The sequence below is a fragment of the Pocillopora damicornis genome, chromosome 3 (genome assembly GCF_964200805.1).
Source record: "Pocillopora damicornis chromosome 3, jaPocDami1.2, whole genome shotgun sequence".
Taxonomy (NCBI): domain Eukaryota; kingdom Metazoa; phylum Cnidaria; class Anthozoa; order Scleractinia; family Pocilloporidae; genus Pocillopora; species Pocillopora damicornis.
In genome coordinates, this window is record NC_142672.1 from 2,954,824 (window position 1) to 2,977,492 (window position 22,669).

General features: G+C 37.7%; 1 protein-coding gene across 1 annotated transcript; it reads left to right on the top strand.

Moving 5' to 3' along the window:
- Positions 1-711: 711 nt before the first annotated feature.
- Positions 712-22,070, top strand: LOC113666369 (ATP-binding cassette sub-family C member 5). Its single transcript, XM_027182145.2, has 32 exons — positions 712-1,231; positions 2,186-2,492; positions 3,077-3,151; positions 3,564-3,725; positions 4,169-4,238; positions 4,995-5,098; positions 5,281-5,343; positions 6,217-6,301; positions 6,884-7,032; positions 7,780-7,887; positions 8,254-8,352; positions 8,702-8,762; positions 9,134-9,273; positions 9,417-9,488; positions 9,881-9,940; positions 10,240-10,304; positions 10,566-10,638; positions 11,128-11,205; positions 11,291-11,416; positions 11,966-12,055; positions 12,708-13,062; positions 13,429-13,512; positions 14,089-14,195; positions 14,455-15,192; positions 16,047-16,229; positions 16,882-17,068; positions 18,098-18,167; positions 18,266-18,344; positions 19,152-19,265; positions 19,589-19,634; positions 19,937-20,055; positions 20,326-22,070. Exons 1-32 carry the CDS (start codon positions 954-956, stop codon positions 20,434-20,436), a joined length of 4,458 nt encoding a protein of 1,485 aa, XP_027037946.2. The 5' UTR covers positions 712-953; the 3' UTR covers positions 20,437-22,070.
- The last annotated feature ends 599 nt before the right edge of the window (positions 22,071-22,669 follow it).

Here is a 22,669-nt window from a genome sequence, read left to right on the forward strand (position 1 = left end):
CCCAGCAGTCTTTCCAGTTTAACTGTAGCAGTCAGAGGTTCCTTGAATTTCAGGCCTTATTTGCCGGTCATAAAGATTTTACTGAACAATCTTACCACCAGTGGGCTCTCATGTTACACAAAAAGTGTTTGGATACCTTGGTTCACAAGTCTAGTTTGTTGCGCGCGATTGCAGGACAGAACATTCAGCTGCTCCTTTCTCTTTGAGGTAAACGAAGAGTTTGAGCGCTGTTTTTATCGAATGTCTGTGATTCGTAGCCTGGGCCCATATCCAGTCACTGGCAGCAATTTGGAGAAAAGACGGCTTCAAAGATAAATTTTCCTTCCATCACAAGTTTCAAAGCCAGCAAAGGTAGCGCCAGCTGATCAATATCAGCAGAAGAAAACAGAGTACATTATCGAGCAGTAATTCGTGCGATATTTATATATATATATTTTAATCTTTTAAGAGCGAGATAGGTTGTGTTTGACGTATATGTCAATCACCGAAGTTTTGGTCTATTAAAAGATATTAGCTCGATTTGAGAAAAATTGGAAAATTTTGAATTTGCTCCAGTGCAACCAGGCCCTAATAGATTTAAGAAAGGCAATTCGATATTTACGGTAACTCGATTAATGAACGAACTTCTTAGCTGAATTACATTTTAAAGTATTGATAAAGATCCACCGTTCGACCCAAACAACCACTTTCAGTTTCCTTACTGAAAATTGCTTTTTTGGAAACACCTCCCCTGATCTTCGCACATCTCCGGTTCGCCCGACCTTCCCGTTCCGTCCGCCCTGTTCCATCGTGTTCCTTACGGTTCCATTCCATCCTGTATTTATGATAAGCCATACGACTGGGAACGAGCATGTTACGTCAAAAAGTATAAAGGTTCGATGGACCAGCAACCATTCAGTTAGAACAAGAAATTTTAGACGATAATTTATTAGTGATCTTTGTAAAGCAGCAGCATGGCTTCTGAGGAATCTAATGACGCACATATAAGCACAGATCAAGGACAAAGTCCCTCAAACTCACGTTCCCCCGACGAACCTGAGCTGCCCTCGGTTCAATTTACCAGCGACACTGCGAAACAAAACAAACCGGTTGAGTTGATTAGCATTGAACCCGTTGTTGATGGCAGAACTAGTGAAGGAAATCATAGCGGAAATGACCCCGATGAAGAACCCTCTAGGAAAACAGGGCTTTCCAAGTACAACTGGAAAAATTTCTTGCCCTTCGCACGAAGGTAAAATATGTCCTAACCTATAACAGCTTGAGTGTATATATCGTATTTACTTAGATGTGTAAACTTATATTTATGAGGGATCAATTGTCGGTTGACTGAGTATCTTATCACTGTCCTTTGTTTCTTTTTGTTTGTGTCGATATCGTCTGTATTGGTCCCTCGTATTCCTACTCGTACACCACGTTTATTCTCCACCTCTACGGTAATAAATTGTGTAAATATTCACAATAAAGTTGTACTTTTGAACAGTACAGAAATTTACCGCAACCAATTATCTTAGATGACACCCATTTCTTTTCGATCAAAAAGGTAACCCGCATCACAAAAAACCGCTATTGGAATTACTTTCAATTTGTCCATCAATTCTTTCATTTCCTAATGTTCGCGTGACAAGTTGCGCTTTCAAACGATTTGCATCTCTTGTTATTTCATAGAGGGAGGTCTGTTTATGTAGTTACTATAAAACTATATTCCACCATCGTATTCCTTTCACATACTCTAAAACGGAAAACCCCTCACCTGCTAGGCTGAAAATAAGGAAGAAAACTGCTTATGAAGAGGACAAGATAAATTACCTCAACTTCTTAAAAAGACATCACATTTTTCCAATAACATGCATGTAGATCACTGTGTAAGCTGTGTGAATGATTGAAAGAACTGTCTATTCCCCTGTAGTTTGAACCCTTTACACCCTAATATCAGTTTACAAGTTCTCCATACTGTTCTCCATAAATTTCTTAAGTGCTGACAAGGAGAATTTGTGTAAAAATCAAGAGCTTCTTAAGCTGGTGATCAATTCCTTTATTCTTGTGACCTAAATGTGATTCAGGGGTGATATTGTTAGAAGAAATTAGATTCTAGCCACTTTAAAGGGTCAGAGGGTTAAAACAAGTTTGTAGAGAGTAGACTGAACACTGATATTGAACAGAAATGATTGATTTTTTTTTTTTTTAGGAATCCTTCTAAACCTGCAATTGACGAAGCAGGGTTTTTGTCACTGATGTTTTTGACCTGGGCGACTCCAGTCATCCGTAAAGGATTTAAAGGATCTTTAGAGTTGGAAGATTTTGATAAAATTTCCCCATATGAATCTGCAGAAGTCAATTTTAAGCGAGGAATAAGATTGTGGAATGAAGAAGTAAAAGAAAGAGGACTTAATAATGCAAGCATTGTCAGAGTTGTCGGAAGAGGAGTGAAAACAAGAATCTTTTTTGGCATTTTTTTTCTAATTTCATCCCAGCTTATCAGCTTCCTTGGCCCAGTAAGTAAAACTGCTTTAATTTATTTAATGACAACTTTGAAGGAGATTAGGACTTTCAGCTTTTCTGGCATAAGTATTTTTGAATAAGTATGTTACTCATAGTGTGGTTATTTTAATCGTCTTATTTTAAACACATACTGACAGCTTACACTCATTGTATTGCCTAATCTTCCCAACTTATTTGGTAAATTGGCAAACAAATCATTATGTTAAGCAAAAAACATGTCTGGACTTGGTTAATATAGGAAAACCTTGAATTTGGGAATGTTTTAAACTGCAACATGATTTTTGGCAGCCAAAAGATTTCCCTAAAAAAGTTAACTGATGTAGTTCTCTATATAGTGTATTTGTAGTTTCATCTGCAAAATTCAAAATTTTTATTTGAGTGGATAATTCAAGAAGTGAAAAAATAGTTTGAACACAGCATTTTAACCTTTCTGATTTACTGTGCAATTTCTTTGGTATTTACACTCTTCAATTTGGCAATATCTTTTTCACATTTGTGTTAGATTTAGAAATGCTTTTGAAAATGGTTTATGTACTGTTAAGTAACATTTGTATCCCTTTATAACTATATTCTATAGGCAATCTTTGTGCGTAATATTCTGGAATATATAGAAGAAAAGGATTCATCTTCAAGACTGGAAGGAATTGGTTGGGTAGGTTATAGGACCTTTGACTTTTTCTTTTTCAGAAATATTTTTATGCATAAATGGAAAAGCCTGAAATCAGAGTGTTCAGAAATAGTCATCATAGAGCAATACTCCAAACAGAATTATAAAAATGGTATCCAGTGACATGTTGTTATTGTTTACTTTACTTTGTTAGGAATAGTTTGAATATAAGGCTTTTCAATATCTTCATTTTGTTCTTTTTTTTTCCTAACAGTGCAGTTTTGCTGCACAACAACTAAGAAAAAGGGGAAAAAGTTTAAAATTACAATCAAGTTTAACTCTTTAGCACAGGATCAAAAGTTTTCCCTTCCATGTGTTGACATAATATAAACTATACACTTTTACTATCATTTTGTTTTTTGTCATTTTTATATTGATGAATTGCATTGTCTATTAGGTTATTGGGCTGCTATTGGCAGAAGTAGGGAGGAGTGTGTTCTTGTCAATGTCATTTTTCACAAATACTCGCACTGGAACCAGGGCTAGAGCTATGATTCTAACAATGGTTTATAACAAGGTTTCAAGACTAAGGAATGTGGGAGACAGGTCCATTGGAGAGGTATGAGAAATTATTTTCATTACAATTTGGATCAGTGTCTGCATCCTCCCCTAAAACAACAACAGTCAACTGATAACAAGTTAGGGTTAATGTTAGGTTAGGGGAGGGGTAGGTGTGAAATTGCTCAGATATGGACATTGATCTAATAATTTGACAATTACTCTATCATTTTTTTCTATTTGCAAGTGAACAGGAAATATTGAACTTCTCCTGTGATTCTTAAAATGACATTTTGAGTTAATCCCAGGTTGTTTTTCTTTTGATTGGAATAAAAAGATTTTGTCAATTAAGAGTCAATATCAGAAGGATTTCCTTATGATATGTTAATCTGGTGTTGTACCATCTCTGCTGCAGATAATTAAGTGACAATTATATTTCAACCAAAAGTGTGCTTAAAAAAGTGAGGAATTTTTCACTCATAAAACTCATCCTTATTTGTACAGTTTGTGAACTTGTGTGCATCTGATGCAGACAGAGTCTATCAAGGTGTAGCTCTATGCAGCTTTGTTTTTGGTGAGAAAGTGTATTGTTTGATATGGAGTATGACTGTTTTAGTGTTCAATGCCATGCATTGTGATAGGTCATTGTTTTCCACAAGCTGTAAAAATTAATATTTCAAGCTCTGCATTTATACTCTTTTGTGTACCACTTATAAACATTATTCCATAGGCCTGGTAATTAACTCCTGCGCTCAGTTGTTCAAAGGGGGTATGATGCCATCCAATGATTAAATAGCTATCAAGCAGATAAGTATTTACAAAATTTACTGCACTACCTGGTAGAGATTTATTCAATGGCTAGCGTTTTCCACCAATCAAACAAGTGGGACCTGGAGTTTAAGTTTGGGTCATGAAAAATCATGAACAATTAGCTAGCCCTATTAATCATGATGTACATTTAATTTGACTCTTAACAAATCTCCATTGATTATAATCCATCTGTGCTCCTATTGTTGATACTGTGTGAAACATGCTGGCTTATTGGATCCAGGTTTAGCTGGATCATTGTGCCATGTCCTTGGTTAGGCTATCTTATTCTCCTAACATCTCCCCATTCAGGAGTATAAATGGGTGAGAGAACTGCCAGGGAAAACTGAAGAAATGCTGGGGAAAAAACTTTTGGCTTCTCATTTAGCGAGGAATTGTATTTTCTCCAAGTTGCTTCCATGATACTTAAATCATATTAAAAGGCCTGACAATGAGCTTTTTAGTTTGTCAGTTGACAAATATTTACAGCTGTAACAAGACACTTTTGGTTTTAAATTTTCAGGTTTTCCAGTTGTCATCACATGTACAATCATTTACACAGTTATTTATATTGGCCCATCGGCTTTGATAGGATGTGGGATATTTCTTCTATTTTTTCCTATCCAGGTAACATAATAAAAAAAGCATGAAACAGTGGTGCAATATGAAATAATATAAATGTGTAGATGTCCTATTTGTCTTTGCCTCTCCTCAACATTTAACTGTAAGTGATGCATACAGTCTGAAAATTATGAAAACTTTTTCGGCAATTTTAACATCTATAATTATGTTACTTTTGTTTTTGTCAGGCTGTTATTGGTAAACTTCAAGGAAAATTTCGCACCAAAGTAGTTAAAGTGTCAGATCAGAGGGTAGGTGCAAAATTTTACATTCCATAAAATAACAGTTACCAAATTAGTGTATGATTATAAAATGAATTTTAGCATCAACATGTACTGCATATTTTATCCCTGAGCAATTAAGAAAGAAATTTAGAACAGCAACATGTTGTATATTCTCTATCCTTCTCTACCTCTCTTAATGCAGACAATTAACATTCATGTACAGTTACCTATCCTTCTTAAACATCCTTTGTCAGCTAACAACATTTAAGCCATGAGAGACAAGTTTCAGTCCTTTTGCATCATATTTAGACCCTTAAAGCCCTTATTTACATGATTCTAACCCAAACTATGGTTTTATTCAAGCAGTGGACCTCAGGCTTTCTCAATAAGAGGGTTGGTTTAATTTAGGAAATATGTCCTTCCACTGTTTCCACCGCTGAAATAACCAGCCCTTTGTGTTGGTCCGATATAGTGCTTAAACCCATGACCTCTTGCATGGCATCCCAGTGCTCTCCCAGTTGAGCCAATCAGACAACAGTTCTGAAGTGGTTTTCACACTGAATGTGCAATATTAGGGTTGTAATGTTCCCTACTTGAGATATTTCTGCTCTCATTACCAGTCCCTCTAACTAAGAGCGGTAGAATTAGTGAGCCAGGGAGTTTGCAAAATTCAATTAGATTAAGTCAATACATGCTAATTTCTTTTTTTTTTGCTACTTACTAAAGATGACTTGACTTTTGTAACTTTTTGTTTTAAAAAATTCCTCACTTATAGAGAATTATACCTGATGCAGACAAAATTTTCTGGTGCAACCGCCAATATACCACAATGTATTTTGTCCCCAAGTTTGACCAACATGGAAGTGATTCAACTTTGTGTTTATGTATTCCTCTTTTAAGGTCCGAATGATGAATGAAATATTGAACTGTATCAAACTTATCAAGATGTATGCTTGGGAGAAGTCATTTGCTAAAGCAATAAGTGGTATGGGTGTGGCCATTTTTTAAATAGCTGATCATTTTCAGTTACTTGATCCACAGGTTCACCAGTCCTGTAGGTCAAGTCATTGACACCTTCTTGTCAGACATGTCAGTTGTGATTCACAATTTCTGTCCAAGAGCATTGATCTAACACTCTCAGGACTGAAAAAAATCAGTCTATTGCCAAACAGAGGGTGAATAAATGTGTGGCAGACACACAGCGGCTCTACTTTTGAGATGGTTAGAGTGTAGGTAAAAACTTGCATAGTGGAGCAATCAATTGACTATAAACCTAAAAAAGTGATCAAAGTAGATTACACTCAGTGTTTTCAAGAATAAGTCCTTCTCCGGTAAAATGTGCAGGAATCCATTTGATACAGATCCTATTGGACAGCAGCAGTGTAAAAGGACACAATGTTCCTAACTAACAGTCAAACTCAGTCCTTTCTATTCATAATCTTGCATTTAGTCTCTATGTTTCTTACTGCAGTTCAGTTCTAGCATGGTAATCACTATTGGCACTGATGTCTATGTAGTGGAGGTGTTTTGAACAATCATTATTTGCTTTTATTCTTTGTTTTTCTAGGTATTCGTCATCAGGAGAGAAAGCACCTCATGAAGAGTGCTTTTCTCCAAGGGTTAAACATCTCCATGGCATTAATTGTCCCAACTATTGCCACTGTAGCAACATTCAGTGTACATGTTGCTACTGGCAAGAATCTCACTACTTCACAAGTAATTAATTATTTATTAATCATTTAGTAATTATCAATTCATCTTTAATCTTCACAATTAATTAATTTAATCACAGGTATGAGTGTTTCTTGTTTATATGGGTATGTTATGGTTCAAAGCAAGTTCTCCATGTTGCATTTGTGTTCCACCAATATGACACCAATACAAGGCCAGCACAGCCTCCTATACCCACCAAACAGGCTTACTTAACAAAGGATTAGACTTTTTGATAATAATAATAATAATCAAATTTTTTTTAAAATCAAACTGTCAAATGGATGATGCAATCACAACAATAACAATGATAGTAATAATAACAATAATAATGATATTTATAATAACAATTATTATAATAATAATGTGGAACATATGGTCTCAGTGAATAGAAAAATACTTTTGCACCAATCATTGTTTCCCCTGTCTTAGGATGGAGGGATCAGGAATTCTTTGACTCCTTTGCAGATGAAACTGCCAAACAAATTATTTTAAGGCTGAGAAGTACAATGTAAGAAGTATCTATTTGGATGAAAAATAAGTAGACCCATTTTACCTGCTCAGGCAGCCAATGAGAATACAGGATGGGTTTTGTCTTTCTTACTTAAGGAGTGCATTGCCTTAGAGACACTAGTGCTTGTCTTATGGTACCTCCGCCATTGTTAGGCTGTTTTGGTTGCCGTTAGTTTTACATGTCAACTGCTTTTACCACATAGATTATATTTGATGCTATGATAACATCCTTTTCTCCAGGCATTCACGGTGACGACGCTCTTCAATGTTTTGGTGTTTTCTTTGGCCATTTTACCGTTTGGGATAAGATCTCTGGCTGAAGGGAGGATTGCACTGAAAAGACTTCGGGTATGCATTATAGTGTTGTAACTGTAACTAAATGTCATCAAAGAGCCCACTGGAAATCATCTTTTGTAAGAACACTCAAGCAATCCAGCATGATCTATTTTAATTAGATCTAACTGGAAAGTGTTTAAGAGAATATGAAAATACCAGTTTGCTCATTATTTAATCCCAAAATTTCACGATGTCTTACAACTCAAGAGTGTAAAAAGCCCCGACTAATTGAAACAGACGTTCAACAAGGTGAACTAATTTTATGTCCTGATCAATCTGATGATATTATTATCTTTAATTTGCAGCTGTTTAAACTAATCGTACTATTACAGTAATTGCATGCTAAATGCTAACTCGTTATTTGGTTAAATTTTTTAGAGTTTGATGGTAATGGAAGAACTTGAGCCTTTTGTTGAAAGACCAGCCGACCCTCAAGTGTCTCTCTCAATATCAGGAGCTACCTTTGCCTGGGACAAGGTACCGTTTAACTGGTGTGAAAAGAAGTGTTTGTGCTACTAAGAAAAAAAAAAGAAAAAAGAGACGGAGAAACATATCAATTAGTGCCAAGTTGATGTTTAATAGCTTCGTGGACTCTTTTCTTTAAACCCGGAAATCTTTTTATACTTAAAACCTTTTAAAAAACTTTTATCTCATCGACATGGGTTATACCTGATTTTAATAGCGTCAGGCAACTATAAACCCAGACCTCTTGGGCAACGAGCTTCGGCAAAACAGCATGTTTAAAAGAGTCTCGTGAAAAGAGGAGGTCCCCATTACCCAAAGAAATCTTTATAATCTATGTCAAATATGTGTCTGTCGTTTATAGGTGCACTCTAATGAGGTTAAGGAACAGAACGGAGAAGGTGCTGAAAAAGCCGGACAGGATGGTAAGTTTATAATTTCTGCACAAAATTTCCTGGCTCTACAGGTCTAATTTACGCATTTATAATTTTGTGGGCCTGAAAGAGGAATTTGGAACAAAACGATTTGCATAAAATTAGAAGCATACGGATGAGTAACCCAGTCCTGGATTGACGATTTCCTTTAACGGAATGCACCGTAGAACTGAAAGTTGCATTTATTCTGTTTTCATGTCCAATTTTCCGTGAAGGAAATTAAGTATGATAACGATTATCACAGATGTCTTAATTGTTCGTTCCAATTTGAGCAAAGTACTTCGTGTGTTTTGAACCTCTGGTCTCGGAGACCCCTTTGTCAAGTTCGAAAAACCGTAAATGGCAGGTTATGACGTTTGTAGGTTTGAAGCTTCTTGAGGAAGGGCGTGACAATACTACAAAGAAAGGGTCTAAACAGGGTGGGCCCCGTGGGCGTGGCCCTGTTGAAGTGCGAACCACACTGGAGTCAACATTGTTTGACATCGATCTTACTGTCAACAAGGTATCTTTGTGTATTATACTTTTTTATATTTGAGTATCTTTAAGTATTTCACAGAATTCGTTACACGAAGTTTAATTGCCGACTTGGCGGCTTATTTTGCGTTTCTTTTTTATCTATTTTTTATTCATTTGTCTTTTTAACAGAAAACCTTGATTGGTGTTTGTGGAAGCGTGGGGAGTGGTAAAAGCTCCCTCTTGCAAGCTCTCCTTGGCCAGGTTCGTCATGCTAGTAGCTTGGGAAGAAGACTAGAAAATCGCTCGCTGTCTACTTCAACCGTTAAATCGCCATTTCGACTTAAGCGCTAGACTACTGGAAAGGAAGCACTTCCTAGTCCATGACTAATCATTCATTTACTTAAAGGATGTATTCACAGATAGCGAGGAAAGACGCAGAGGCATTTTATTCTTTTCACTTTCTGAGCTTTGTGAAAAAGATATCGACAGTACTAACCCAAACAACAAGACATTGTGTGCTTCCTTGATCACTGAATGGAAGAGATCTTTGCATTTATTGCTGTAGTGTATGAAATAAAGTTGTATTAATTCATTGCACTGCATAAGTAACACTTAGTCCTAGATGCATAAATCTAATGCATGTTGCTTTTCAGATGAGGATTCAGAAGGGGAATGTTACCATTGGTGGATCCATTGCGTACGTCGCTCAACAGGTAAATAACGTGCCAAAGTGTCTCCGGTACAAATCAGTACCATGTGACTGTACCTCCTGTTAGTATCGTGTGACTGTACCTCCAAAACAGAATAGTGCTGTCTGACTTTACTTCCAGTACTTTACATTAATGTAAAGACTGCGAGAAAAATCCCCAAACCTGTTCATCTAACGTCTCAATCTACTTTCATGTCAGCTTGCGACTGAATTCGGTCTTATACCTCGCGCGATGATCATGTTCACAATCAATTAAGTGTATCCGCTGCATTGCACCTAACATGCGCATTACTTGCACCCCAGGCTTGGATTATGAACGCCACAGTAAAGGAGAACATTTTATTGGGAAAACCTTACAATGATTCAAGGTTAGTGAACCAACTTTACAATGCGTTCTTACGAGCCATACAGACAAACTTATAAGTGGTGTGTGATATTTGGTCGCTTTTCTTTGTGTCCATCTTCCGGTTAAAAAAAAAAATTCAAGTGGAAACCAACTGACCTCGCTTTATGAGTCAGGCTTGGAAGGGAGGGGATCAGTAGACTAGAAATCGATGGCTTGCTAGGAGTAGCGATGCAAATGTGCTGTGTTGATAATGATTTTATTTTATTTTCACGTTTTATTTCAGATATAAAACTGCCCGTTTTGCCTGTAGTTTGGAGCAGGACCTTAAAATATTACCCAATGGTGATGAAACGGAGGTGAAAATTACCTTCTTCTTGCGTTTTTTAATGTTTCGGTAAAATGTTTTTATAGGTGACAAAATGTTACGACTGACTCTTAAACCTTCTTTGTTTGTGGAAAGTGTTGGCTTCAGTTCGATGGCGAACGAAAGGAAGAGATTTTAGTTTGGAACATGGATATTTAACCAAAGGGATAGATTACCTGATGAGTATTAGAGCAATTTTCAACTAAATCTCGAAAGTGATTCGGGATTACATCGGTAAAAATGATCTTCATTTCGCTATGTGATTGGTCTTCACACCTCTACCCTTCAGCCAACCAGAAGAAAAAATTGAATGGTTCCCAGCCCTCTCCACGCGCTAACCGCTTCGCTTTGTTTGGTTTGAGTTCTCATTACCTCGTTAAGACATTTAACTTTGTTTAGTAATAGCGTTTGGTTTTGATTTTTCGACAATCATGCAAATTTCACTCTTCCGTGATGATTTCTTTATGTCTTCATGCTGAAGATTGGTGAACGCGGAATTAATCTCAGTGGTGGACAGAAGCAGAGAATCAGTTTAGCAAGAGCCCTGTACTATGACATGGTGAGATGATCATTCTGTTTTGAAAAGCGAAACATGTACAGTTTTCGTCATTCTTTATGACTGTGTCTTATTTGTGTTCATGTAGGATATATATTTGTTAGATGATCCACTGAGTGCAGTTGACGCGCATGTTGGACAGCACATTTTCAAGCACTGTATTAAAGGAGCCCTTTGGAATAAAACCATTATTTTTGCAACACATCAGCTACAGGTACGTTGGGTTGTTACTTTGCAGTGTGGGCACGAGTCTGTTTTGGGGCGAGTTAGAATGGATATCTACGATAACAAAGCAGGTCACCGGCTTGTCAACCCACTGAGTCGGGATTCTATTAAATGAGGTAGAAATATGCCTAATGTATGTAGTTTTCCAGATCTGGAGAGGAATGGAAAATAGTTTGAAATTTTCAACTGCTTTATTTCTGGCTGAAATGTTCCTTTTTTTATGTCGAATTTCATATAATATGTTGATGGAGTCAAAATCAAGGTGATTCTTAAACATTGTAACGCTCTTTTTGTGCTCGAAATGCATTTTGGTTACTTTGTGTGTCTGGAAAAAGGAGGCAAATTGCTTGAAGAAGTCTCTAATTTTGCCAAAAGAGAACGAGTCAAAACCCTGGAATGGAACACAGAATTAATTTTCAGTCGGAGATTTTTATATGAATGCCTACGGTGAAATTTCTGTGTAAAGGTTGGCATTTGATAGCCTTTGTTCTGTTATTACGGTGCACTATGAGCTGCATGTTTTATTCTTTGTTTACAGTACTTGAGTCAGTGTGATGTCGTGTTATACATGAAAAGTGGCAAGATTGCTGAAAGAGGGACCTATGAAGAACTTATACGCAATAATGGGGTAACAGCTCTTTTGTTTATACTCAAATATTGAGCGGGTTTTTTAATTCGTTTGTGAATTTTTCGTAATTTTTGTTTGATAGTGTGTCCCCTTAAGTTACAAAATAAATTGCTCGCGATAACAGATGATTTCTTCAACCTTAAAGCGTAGTAGCTTTAACTGTTGATCTTTTTATAAGTATTTTAATACGCAGTGAAAGCCTCTGGATGCATTAAAAAATTACAAGTTAGGGTGTGACTACGTGATCCATCTGCTAAACAAGAATTCTAACATAAAAGGTCTAAAAATTATGAATATATAAATAAAAGTTCTTCATAACTAAAAAATTCTCTAAAAGTTTTGATGAAATGTTGCAATTTTTATGATGTCGTGATTTTGAACACTCTGTCTATGTTCAGAGTGGTGCATAGTACTGCTTTCTGCATTCTTTTCAAAACTTGCTTTCCTGCTTTTCCATAGATGCTTGTCATCTCCGTCTTCAGATCTTCTTCGCCCGCCCACCACATCTATGATAACATTTAGCTGGGCGATCTTGTACCCCTCTATTGTTGTTGATATTATTATTATTATTATTATTATTATTATTATTATTATTATCATCATCATCATCATCATCATGATCATCATTATTATTTTTATTATTTTTTTAAAGGAATTTGCCACCTTGATTCGCCTGTTCATCAGAGAAGTCGAAGAGGAGCTTCTTGAAGACGAAGAGGACGCATTTCTTCCCACTCCTGATGCACAACAAAAACCAGACAGTCCTACCACGCCATTATCACCAGATGGCATCCGCAAACTTGTTGAAAGGACACTCTCAGTTGGTCAAAGGAATAATTCTACTCGAGACAGTTTCACGGATGGCAACTTTGAGCCCTTCAAACTCAACAATCGAATTAGCAGACGTTCCCGTGGCAGTGCCAAACGGCGAAGTTCGAAGAAGAGTGGACTGGAGGTTGAGGCGGCTGCTAGGAGAGAGGTGGATGAAAAGGAGAGACGTCAGCAAGGTAACCGGCTGCCTCTGGAAATAACAAATAATGATGAAATCGTGAGCTTCGCATTAAATGATCACCTTGCTTGGTGACCTCGCCTGGAAATCTGATACGAAATTACTCACTCATCATCGAAAATAGACCGTTCAGTTTAGTTTTTGTACTGCGATGAGTCCTCCTTAATATTTGCCCACGCCTGTGTTTTTTTTGCATGATGCCTCTTTCGGTGCAGGTATAAGCAAACAGAAGTATAAAATAGCCACGAAGAGAGCATCAGCTCATGAAATGGGAATTGACTGGTAGTCCAATATTTTTGTGGTTCTCAATTTGTCTGGTCTAAGTTAGTGACAATCGTTTAACAGTTTTCATTTTTGATCACAGCTGGCAAACTTATTCAACAAGAAGATCGAGCTGAAGGAGCAGTGACATTTCAAACTTACAAGACCTACATGAAGTCTGCTGGAGGTTGGTTGATTCAGTGGGACCCGCTTCAAACTTTTTACAAGCAGAAAATTTTTATCTTCGTTTGGTTCCTCTATTAACCATGCAAACTTAAATTTTTTATTTAGAACCGGGAGAGCAGATTGACAATGTAAACTAAAAAACATATACCCTTGCTGATGAGAAGTTGTTTTTCTCACTAAATATGGCGATGTTGTCGTCGCCTCAGGCTGTTCATGTGGGCGGTATTAATATGAACTAGTCTTAGAGCAGACTATTCAGACCAGCCGAAGTGGCAAAAATATCTCGACAGTTTTCAAGATGTTCTTTTACAACAGGGATTGATCTTTCCTCTTCTTCCTCACGTTTTGGTTTGTGACTCGTATTTGTATGTCGCTCTTCAAGTTGGCCTAGACTCAAGTGAATGCGCTGTTGAATGAATGTTGAATGAATGTTGCTGTAATTGGCCGAAATTGTCCCAATAACCGTTATGACTTTGTGGAGCGATATTCTTCTCTAGTGGGTAGTATAGTTTGCTTAGGTGATTACGGAAGCTGAGGCCAAGGGACGGCGAAAGACACTTTTGTGTTTATTTTGTAGGTTATTGTATATTTCTGTTCCTGATGTTATTTGTGACGGCTTGTCTCTGTGGACAGTTGTTTATTGATACGTGGCTCGGCATCTGGCTGAATGCAGCATCTGAACAGGTTAGTTTTACATGTCTCGTGCTACTCATTATCTCAGCAAACCCGAAAAGTGGGATTCTTCAATTGCTTGTCTCAGGTAATGTGAGATGGCATTGACTTTCCTTCACTCCACTCAACCAATAGGAAAAAAGCATTATTTCTTTCGTTTTCCCTCCTTTTACCACGCTGAAGCTTTTCAAAACCCACTCAATATTCCTAATATACCTAGGAAGATAAAATATGCTTTACTTGCGGTTGATGTATTCACATTTATTTTCAGAAATTTCTTAATATAACTCCGGAAAAATCCGGCATCATAGCCGGAAATCCTACTAACAACTTCTACATCATGGTGTACACCCTTTCTGCTGTGGGATTCTTCTTAGGAATCTTGATTAAATCCTACCTGATGGTCCACTTCACGCTCAAATCATCCTCACATCTCCACGACAAAGTGTTTCACAAAGTTTGTCGCGCTCCAATGGCATTCTTCGACACCACACCCACTGGAAGGATTCTGAACAGGTTCTCGAAAGATCTTGATGAAATAGACATACATCTTCCTTTCAACGTTGACGCATCGTCACTAAACATTGTTCGTATTTTTATTTCAATCGGCATGATCGCCACAGTGTTTCCGTGGTTTCTTCTGGGTCTGGCTCCCCTGGTTGTAGTTTTTATCCTGATTAATGTGGTTTTTAACCGATCGTCTCGGCAGCTCAAGCGCATGGATGGAATAACTCGCTCGCCAATCTATTCACATATAACCGCCACGGTACAAGGTCTGTCCACTCTACACGCTTACAATAAGATGACCGAATTCAACGCAGCTTTTAAACGCTACCTTGATCAGAATACAAGGCCCTTTTTCATGTTTTTCTGCGCGCAGCGCTGGTTGGCGGTTCGTCTTGACATGCTGACAATCTGTATAGTTGGCATAGCAGGTCTGATGGTGGTGCTTATCAAGGGAACTCTACCTCCAGCATTTTTAGGTCTTGTGTTGACGTACTCGCTGAGGGTAAGAAAGCCTAAGGTCAACATTATTATGTCATGAGACAAATTAGTCCTTAGTTGCAACATTCATCTAAAGACATTTCAGAAAATAAAGCCTGAGGGAAGAATTCGGAAGTGGACAGTTCTTGAACACGACTTAACAGAGATACAAAGCCATCTGTTGAAACGGAGACTAATTTAGCGGATTCTTTGCTACCCGCAATGGTATCTAGGAGGAATGGGTGTAAGCCTAGTACAGGCCTTAGTTTATGTAATTGCGTTAAGTTTTCTTAATATGTGCAGATCAAATCGTCACTTTCCAAATTCTACGCGGTGTAAATAGCTACATATGTACGAAAATTGCAGGAACACGCTAGCCATCTGTAACTTACCTACCTACCACAAATCACAGGATTGCAAGAAACTTTGCGCAACTCTTTCATTACATTCTCCTCTTTGGACATTCAGTTTTTTCCCATACCTTGAAGCTGATTTCAAGACAATTGTCCGTATGTTTCGTAAGTTTGAGCTTCATACAGCTCAGAGTCGTTCTGCACACTGCTTGGATCAGAAATGTGGAAATGTGTGTAAACAGAATTAGAAAGACCGTAGATTTTGAATTCGTTAAATAGAGAAAGATGTTTTTCAGTCTTAACACGAGCATGGAACAACGCTGCCACGCTCGCAATGGTCTGGCTTACCTTAGATTATCTGTGGTTCAGTCGTAATGTATCAAAACGCAGAATCTGAAGGTCTGAGGTTCGATTCCTTATGAGGAATTTTTCTTTTGTTCCACGCTCGAGACTAGACGAAAACAAAAATAATCGTTCTCAATAATCGGAGTCTCTTAGTAACACGTTTTCCCTTTACTATGTATAGATGACATCCTTGCTCCAGTTCACTGTCCGACAGGTGGCGGAAACAGAGGCGCGGTTCACAAGCGTCGAGCGAATCAGCTATTATATCCGCTCTGTGCCCAGTGAAGCTGAACTGGAAATCCCGGATAGGAAACCTGCACCTGATTGGCCAAATGGTGGAGTGATAAAGATGTCAGGTGTTAAGGTAAGGAGACCGTTGTCCTGCTGAATATGCTCAAGTATTCAGCGCATTCAGAATATTTTCAGTTCGTATAACTTTGTCAATAAGCGAAAGGGTCAGACAATGGGTTGGCAAATGGATGCTTTTGATCTTGGTTTGGGTCCGTCTGTTCACATTTATCTCTCCTATACTCGCCCTAACCCGGAATGTAATTAATAAAGAGATTACATGCTGCCCTGGGTCGGCACAATGATAGTTTATAGATGACATAAAAGTGTGGTAGGAACCACTGATGTTCCTGCCGCATACTGACGTCTGCCGCATATTACTTTACAGAACCAAGGCAATATGGAATCAATTCGTTTCATCTGATTAAAAAATCTGACCTTGACCTTCCATAGATCATAAGTTAGAACCAATCAAAAGGCGTTTATAACTTAGTTTATCATATAAATGGTTATCGAAGTATTGTATAGTCTGGAAATCTAACCACAAAGAGAAATTGATTCCCCTTACCCTTTTGGAAAAATAGGTCTACTGTAAGGGGTCTTTTATATGTAGGAAAACGACTGCCTGGTTATTGTAGCCCAGCAGCAGCGTCAAAGTCATGCCTTTGTAACTCTGTTACCTTCATAAAATACAAAAAGAAACTCTAGATAGCTTTTACGTTGGACAGATGCGATATCGCGATGGGTTGCCTCTGGTGTTGGACGATATCACCTTTGAAATCCGGACATGTGAGAAGATTGGCATTGTCGGTCGAACAGGCTCTGGTAAATCCTCCCTCGGGGTGTTGCTATGGCGATTAGTTGAGCCTGAGCAGGGCAGCATGCATATTGATGATGTCGACATACGTCAAATAGGTTTGTATAACAGTTATTAACCATATTATGGCTGTTTGAAATGGCTTTTCGTTTTAGGAAAACGTAAAAATGCCCTTCTTTTTCTTGATTAGAGCTGGATCCCATCGACTTCTACCCCATTAACCGCTTTCATAATGGTGGACATGATTGTTATTATTTTATGAGCATGCAAAAAAACGTTTTTGGCCGTACTTTTGAGTGAAAATTAGATTTTTGTCAAGGTCTGCCAGGCAAATGTGGCAATTAAGCCATTTATGAATAAAGGTTTATAAGCATATTTGAAATCTAAGTGGCATTGCGCAGAGTAAATTATTCAACCATCATAAACAAGAGGTTTGGTCAGGTTTTCATGGCAGTGTCTTTTTGTGTTGGCATTTATTTTGTGGTACGGTTGGGGCTCCTTTGTTAACCTATTTAACCTTTAACCTCTTCTGTGATCTAAAACATTTCGAGCGGCATGATTGCCACAGTGTTTCTATGGTTTCTTCTGGGTCTGGCTCCCTTGGTTGTAGTTTTTATCCTGATTAATGTGGTTTTTAACCGATCGTCTCGGCAGCTCAAGCGCATGGATGGAATAACTCGCTCGCCAAAGCGATTTGTTGGGGTCAAACGACTTTTGTAGGCCTATGACAATTTTATGAAATTTCGACAGCTTTTTTTTTGCGGTGGGTCTGTCATTCTGGAAGTTGAAATCCTTTCCTTTTAAAAATTTAAAGGGCTGGTTATTTAAACTAAGTTTAGCCGTTGTTTAACAATACTGCGTTCTGAACTGTCTACGATTTAGCCGAACCTTTTGATCTGAAGGTTAATTTTGCTACCAGTGGAGTGACATTCATTTAATTTACTCAACCCTTTTATAGAGAATCTCTAAGGCCAACCGCTTTTGTTTAACCGTGGTTTGAGTCAGACCTCGTGTAAATAACCGGTTCTTTAAGTTTAGAGACTATACGAAACGAGATTAGCCACTAGCCAGATTCATTAAAAAAAAACAACAACAACAACAAGAGATATAATTAAACCATCTTCCAGGTTTGGAAGATCTTCGCTCCAGAATATCAATCATCCCTCAGGACCCAGTGCTATTTGTGGGTACTGTCAGGTAAATTATTTCTTCTTACGCTGTATTGGCATCTGCTGTTCTTTCGTTTTGCATTGTTTCGCTGTTGTTTTTTTCACTTAAAAATCTTTTCTTTTCAGGTACAACTTGGATCCATTCAAAGAACACAGTGACAATGAAATATGGACTGCCCTCGAGAGAGCACATTTACGAGAAACGGTGGGTCCTTCCTGTAACGACGTTTTATGAGTGAAACTTGAGGTGGCTGAATATCCGTGTATTTGCGTGAGGCTGATCGAAAACCGAACGTCTTACCAAGAAAATAAAACGCTAGACGGCAGCGTTTCTTTTGTATTACACTTTAAGACAGCAAAAACAAAAACAACCTGCAGAATATATTTTTTAACCTCTCAGTATGCATTTTTTTAGAGTCCTTTACTTTCCTTGTTTAACTTATGTAAACTTGAAGACAGATGTTCGACGGTCAGCTTACAATTTACCATCTTTCTTAATCTATTCAAACAGACGATATTTTCGGCATAGCTGTTGTTGCAGTATACAACTAGGACGATTTTGAATTCGAGCTTATGGCCTCGCTCGCCAACAAGTTCTCTGTAGCTCAGTTGGCAGATCATCTGATAGCGAAATCCAAGGATCCTTCGCTTGAAAGGAGAGGCACTATTCATTCCGCTACATATGCAGAGCGTATGTGAAACTGACAAATGTGCTTTCCAATTGACCATGTACATAAAGCGTGACCTTACTTGATCAAAAGTTTAAAAATACGAAGTCAGTTCAGTGACCTCGACTTCATACCTCTTCATCATTCATTTCCCGAGTTCAGTGGCTCGCTGCCTCTTTGATTTTTAATCTCTTAAACTTGTTTGGTTTACTGACAGCATGGCCTCAACCAACTGACATCCTAACATAGTTACCTTTCATATGGCTCACTTTCTATAGGATGTCTATACACGTTGACATAATTTACTGCAAATGTATCAGTTGAGGTTTGATCATTCATTTCAGGTGGACAGTTTGCCTGCTCAGCTCATGGCACCAGTCTCTGAAAATGGCGAAAACTTCTCCGTGGGTGAACGTCAGTTGATCTGTATGGCGAGAGCTTTGCTGAGGAATAGCAAGGTTAGTTTCAATGAATCAGAACCGAATATTATCAATATCTTGCTTTTAGTATAAACCACAGAAGTTAAAAGTGATTTTCGCGTGCTCTGATTGGCTGGTTGGGAAATGAGTAGCAACTACCATTTACCTCCGAGTATATAATAAAACAATTACTCACCTCAGTGACGTTGAATGTGGTGGATATTTACCTCGCCGCTGAGCGGAACAATGAATTATTGTTAATTATAGCAACTGTCTTCATTGGATAATAGTTGCACACTTTGTGATAATTTTCCACGTGTTTCTCTGTTATCTTCCTGTTAATGTAAGTTTTATTTAAACAGATTCTATTACTAGACGAAGCTACAGCTTCAATTGATCCTGAAACAGGTAAAACATGATTTGCTTTTCGATGCTTTGTTCCAAGTCTTTTTTTCGTTAATTTTCATGTAGCTCAACCACAATGTTGGTCAATGTTACACGTACTTCAGCTCACTGTAATGAACTTTGAGTAAGGCAATTTTTATTTTTGAGAAACAAAAACGTTCCCAGTTTTCTTCCTTAGAGCACAAAAGAAGTAACATCGACGCTGTATTATTGCCTTATTTTCTCGATCACTACTGCAAGAGTTAGAAATAAGCTTCCTTAGTTTTTTCTTTGTTTAAAGTGAGGATCTAATTTACTTTCTCCAGACTCAAAGATTCAAGACACGATCCGTGAGTCGTTTAAGCACTGCACTCTTCTCACGATAGCTCATCGCTTGCACACAGTAATGGATTCTGATCGGATTCTTGTCATGGATCATGGGAAGGTCAGTATGAAAAAACAGAGCTGCTTGAACCTCTGCTTGTGATCTGTAGTGATCTAGCTTAAGTGATAGACGAAGTTCATTAAGGCGTGCAGGAATTACAATTAACTTTCAGCAAAATAAGACAGATGCTGTTCTGAATAGGGAAAAACAGAAATTTCGAGAGACATGAAGCCATGTAGCTCAATGCATGCTCAAGTGCTCGTCGTTTGTTAAGAGAGATCAAACTTCGGTTTTTTGATCAGTTTTTTTTACAAGTTGATTTCTTTCCAGATTGCAGAATTTGACACTCCAGCTGCTTTGCTTGCAAATCCAGACTCCAGTTTCAGTAAACTAGTGCAGGCCATGGAAATATCAGAAGAGGATCATTATCTTGTTGAGTAAATATAACACCGTAGATGGCTCAACTCACGCATCCGGTGAAGTCAAATCACAGTTTGACACGAGAAGTCGAAATCCAGATTTCATTTGTACAGATACAAATGGTGAGACTTGGGTTGTAAGAGAGACCAGAAATGGTACTAAAAAGAACTAGCTTTTTTCCAGGTGAACCGATTATTGCCATGCCACAACTAAATCACTTTGATGAAAGAAATACATCGCTTTATTACACACTTAGCTGTTAAACTCCTCAATCTTATTGCTCTAAAGATAAGCTAAACATAAATGCGTGGTTTTCTCGTCTCTTTATGGCGGATTATCTGTTAATTTATCATAAGAGAAACTGAAAAACAAGACTTATTATGATCTTGGCTTATCACATGGATTTTTAAAGAGATTCATGTAAAGCAAAATTATACGCACATTCAAAGCAGCGTACATGTATGAATACCTTAATATTTTGAACATTGGATCAGCAGTGTAACCTCTTGTAGGTTTTAAGTCATATTGGCCTAAACCTTCCTAGAAGTGCATTTTTGTCAAATCAAGGGGCTGAGGCTGTAGTGGCCCGTGTATGACAGCGGGAACTGAGTTCCAAGAAAGGGCGATAATTCTTTGCACAAAGAACTTCTTCATTGTACAATCTAGCGAGAAAATCTGAGCAATGCTCTTCTCTGAGGTAATGTGATCTCAGATGCTCTAAGATGAGTAATTTATTTATAGCAAAGTAGTTTAGTTTAATTTTTTAGAGATTGTTGACCAATGGTGTTTCAAATGCTTTTAAATACATTTTTTTATCCGTTTTATATATTTATTGATCTACTTTCACACGTAAATATTATATACATTTGTATTTTCAAGGAACTCGCTTATTCAAAACGAGTGTTTTTTATTCAAAGGGTTGGATTGGGCAGCATTCCATGTCACCATATTTCGACCATTTATTTGTAACTCTTATAATCCTGATTTAAACAAAAAATTATGCTCATAGGGTGCTGCTTCAGACTAGAGGAAAAATGTTGCCATCGTACGAAAACTAGACTGACCAGTTAGATTATAGCATTATTACCAAAGGGGGGAGCGCTGAAAATATTTTGGTATCACTTATTGTAAAAAAAAACTCAAGGAATTAAAATGATATTTTGAAAAATAGGTAGGTGCACAATTAGATAGAAATTGAAGCTCTTGGTATCAATTCAGTCACTTAAACAAGAGATGCGCTTGTGTAAGGTTATTCCCAATATTCTGAAATATCCTTCGAGCTCTGTTTTTGAAGGACGTGAAGAGAGGGGAGTAATGTAATGTTTTCCTTCAAGATAACCACCATTTTTTCTCACAAAGTGGTCTGTATGACCCATGCATGAAGTTTGTAAGTGATAGGATCTCTGAATACAATGGTACTACACTTTTTCACTGCCATAGCTGCTGGGACATGCGGGCTGGGAGAGAAGTGGATGAAAGGGTATGACAAACGGGGAATTTTTCTTTTTCATTTTCAACCTCAGTATCTCTCGGATGGTGTTGTTTTAAGCGATGTTTCAACAATAAATGTATGACAACCATTAATATCCTAGATTTAATTTAAATTGCTGGAGACTGATTAACCACGATTGTAATAAAATTCAGTGAAACTCAAATAATATATTCATGTGTATTTGACGACCATAATTTCGAAGACGACCTCTAATGTGTTTTAAACGGATATTTTACTCCGACACGGACGACTTACCCTGCGAACATTTTCACTTTTCATAGCCACTTGCGTACTTCAAGGTCGTGAGTTAACACTAAGTTACTGTACTCACTATCTGAAGAATTTTACCCGAAGTTTTATGTTAGTTGTGGTGAAATCACTCGCATCACTCTCTGACAAATATTTGAACGTGAATCTACAGTTCCGGATGCGCACTTTTTTCCAATTTAATTTTATTCACTTCGTTAACCACAGACGATGAGAGGAGAATCTCTTTATTATCCAGCTGGACAAAGTAAAGTACAAATAACGCGCGAATAGAGTGCACATATCCTGCGATATTGAACGGTTATTTGGAGAATTGGTTATTTTGTAGAAAAACCTGTTTAACCAGTCGGCTGCGGACGTTACGCTTCTCAATCCGCTTTGCTTTTCCCACCTTGTGAGAAATGAGCAGAAAGACTAACAGAAAAAAAAAAACAGTTGGGTAGTCAGTAACTTATAGATCGTTTTCACGTGACGTCACAGAAATAATTTCCGCCA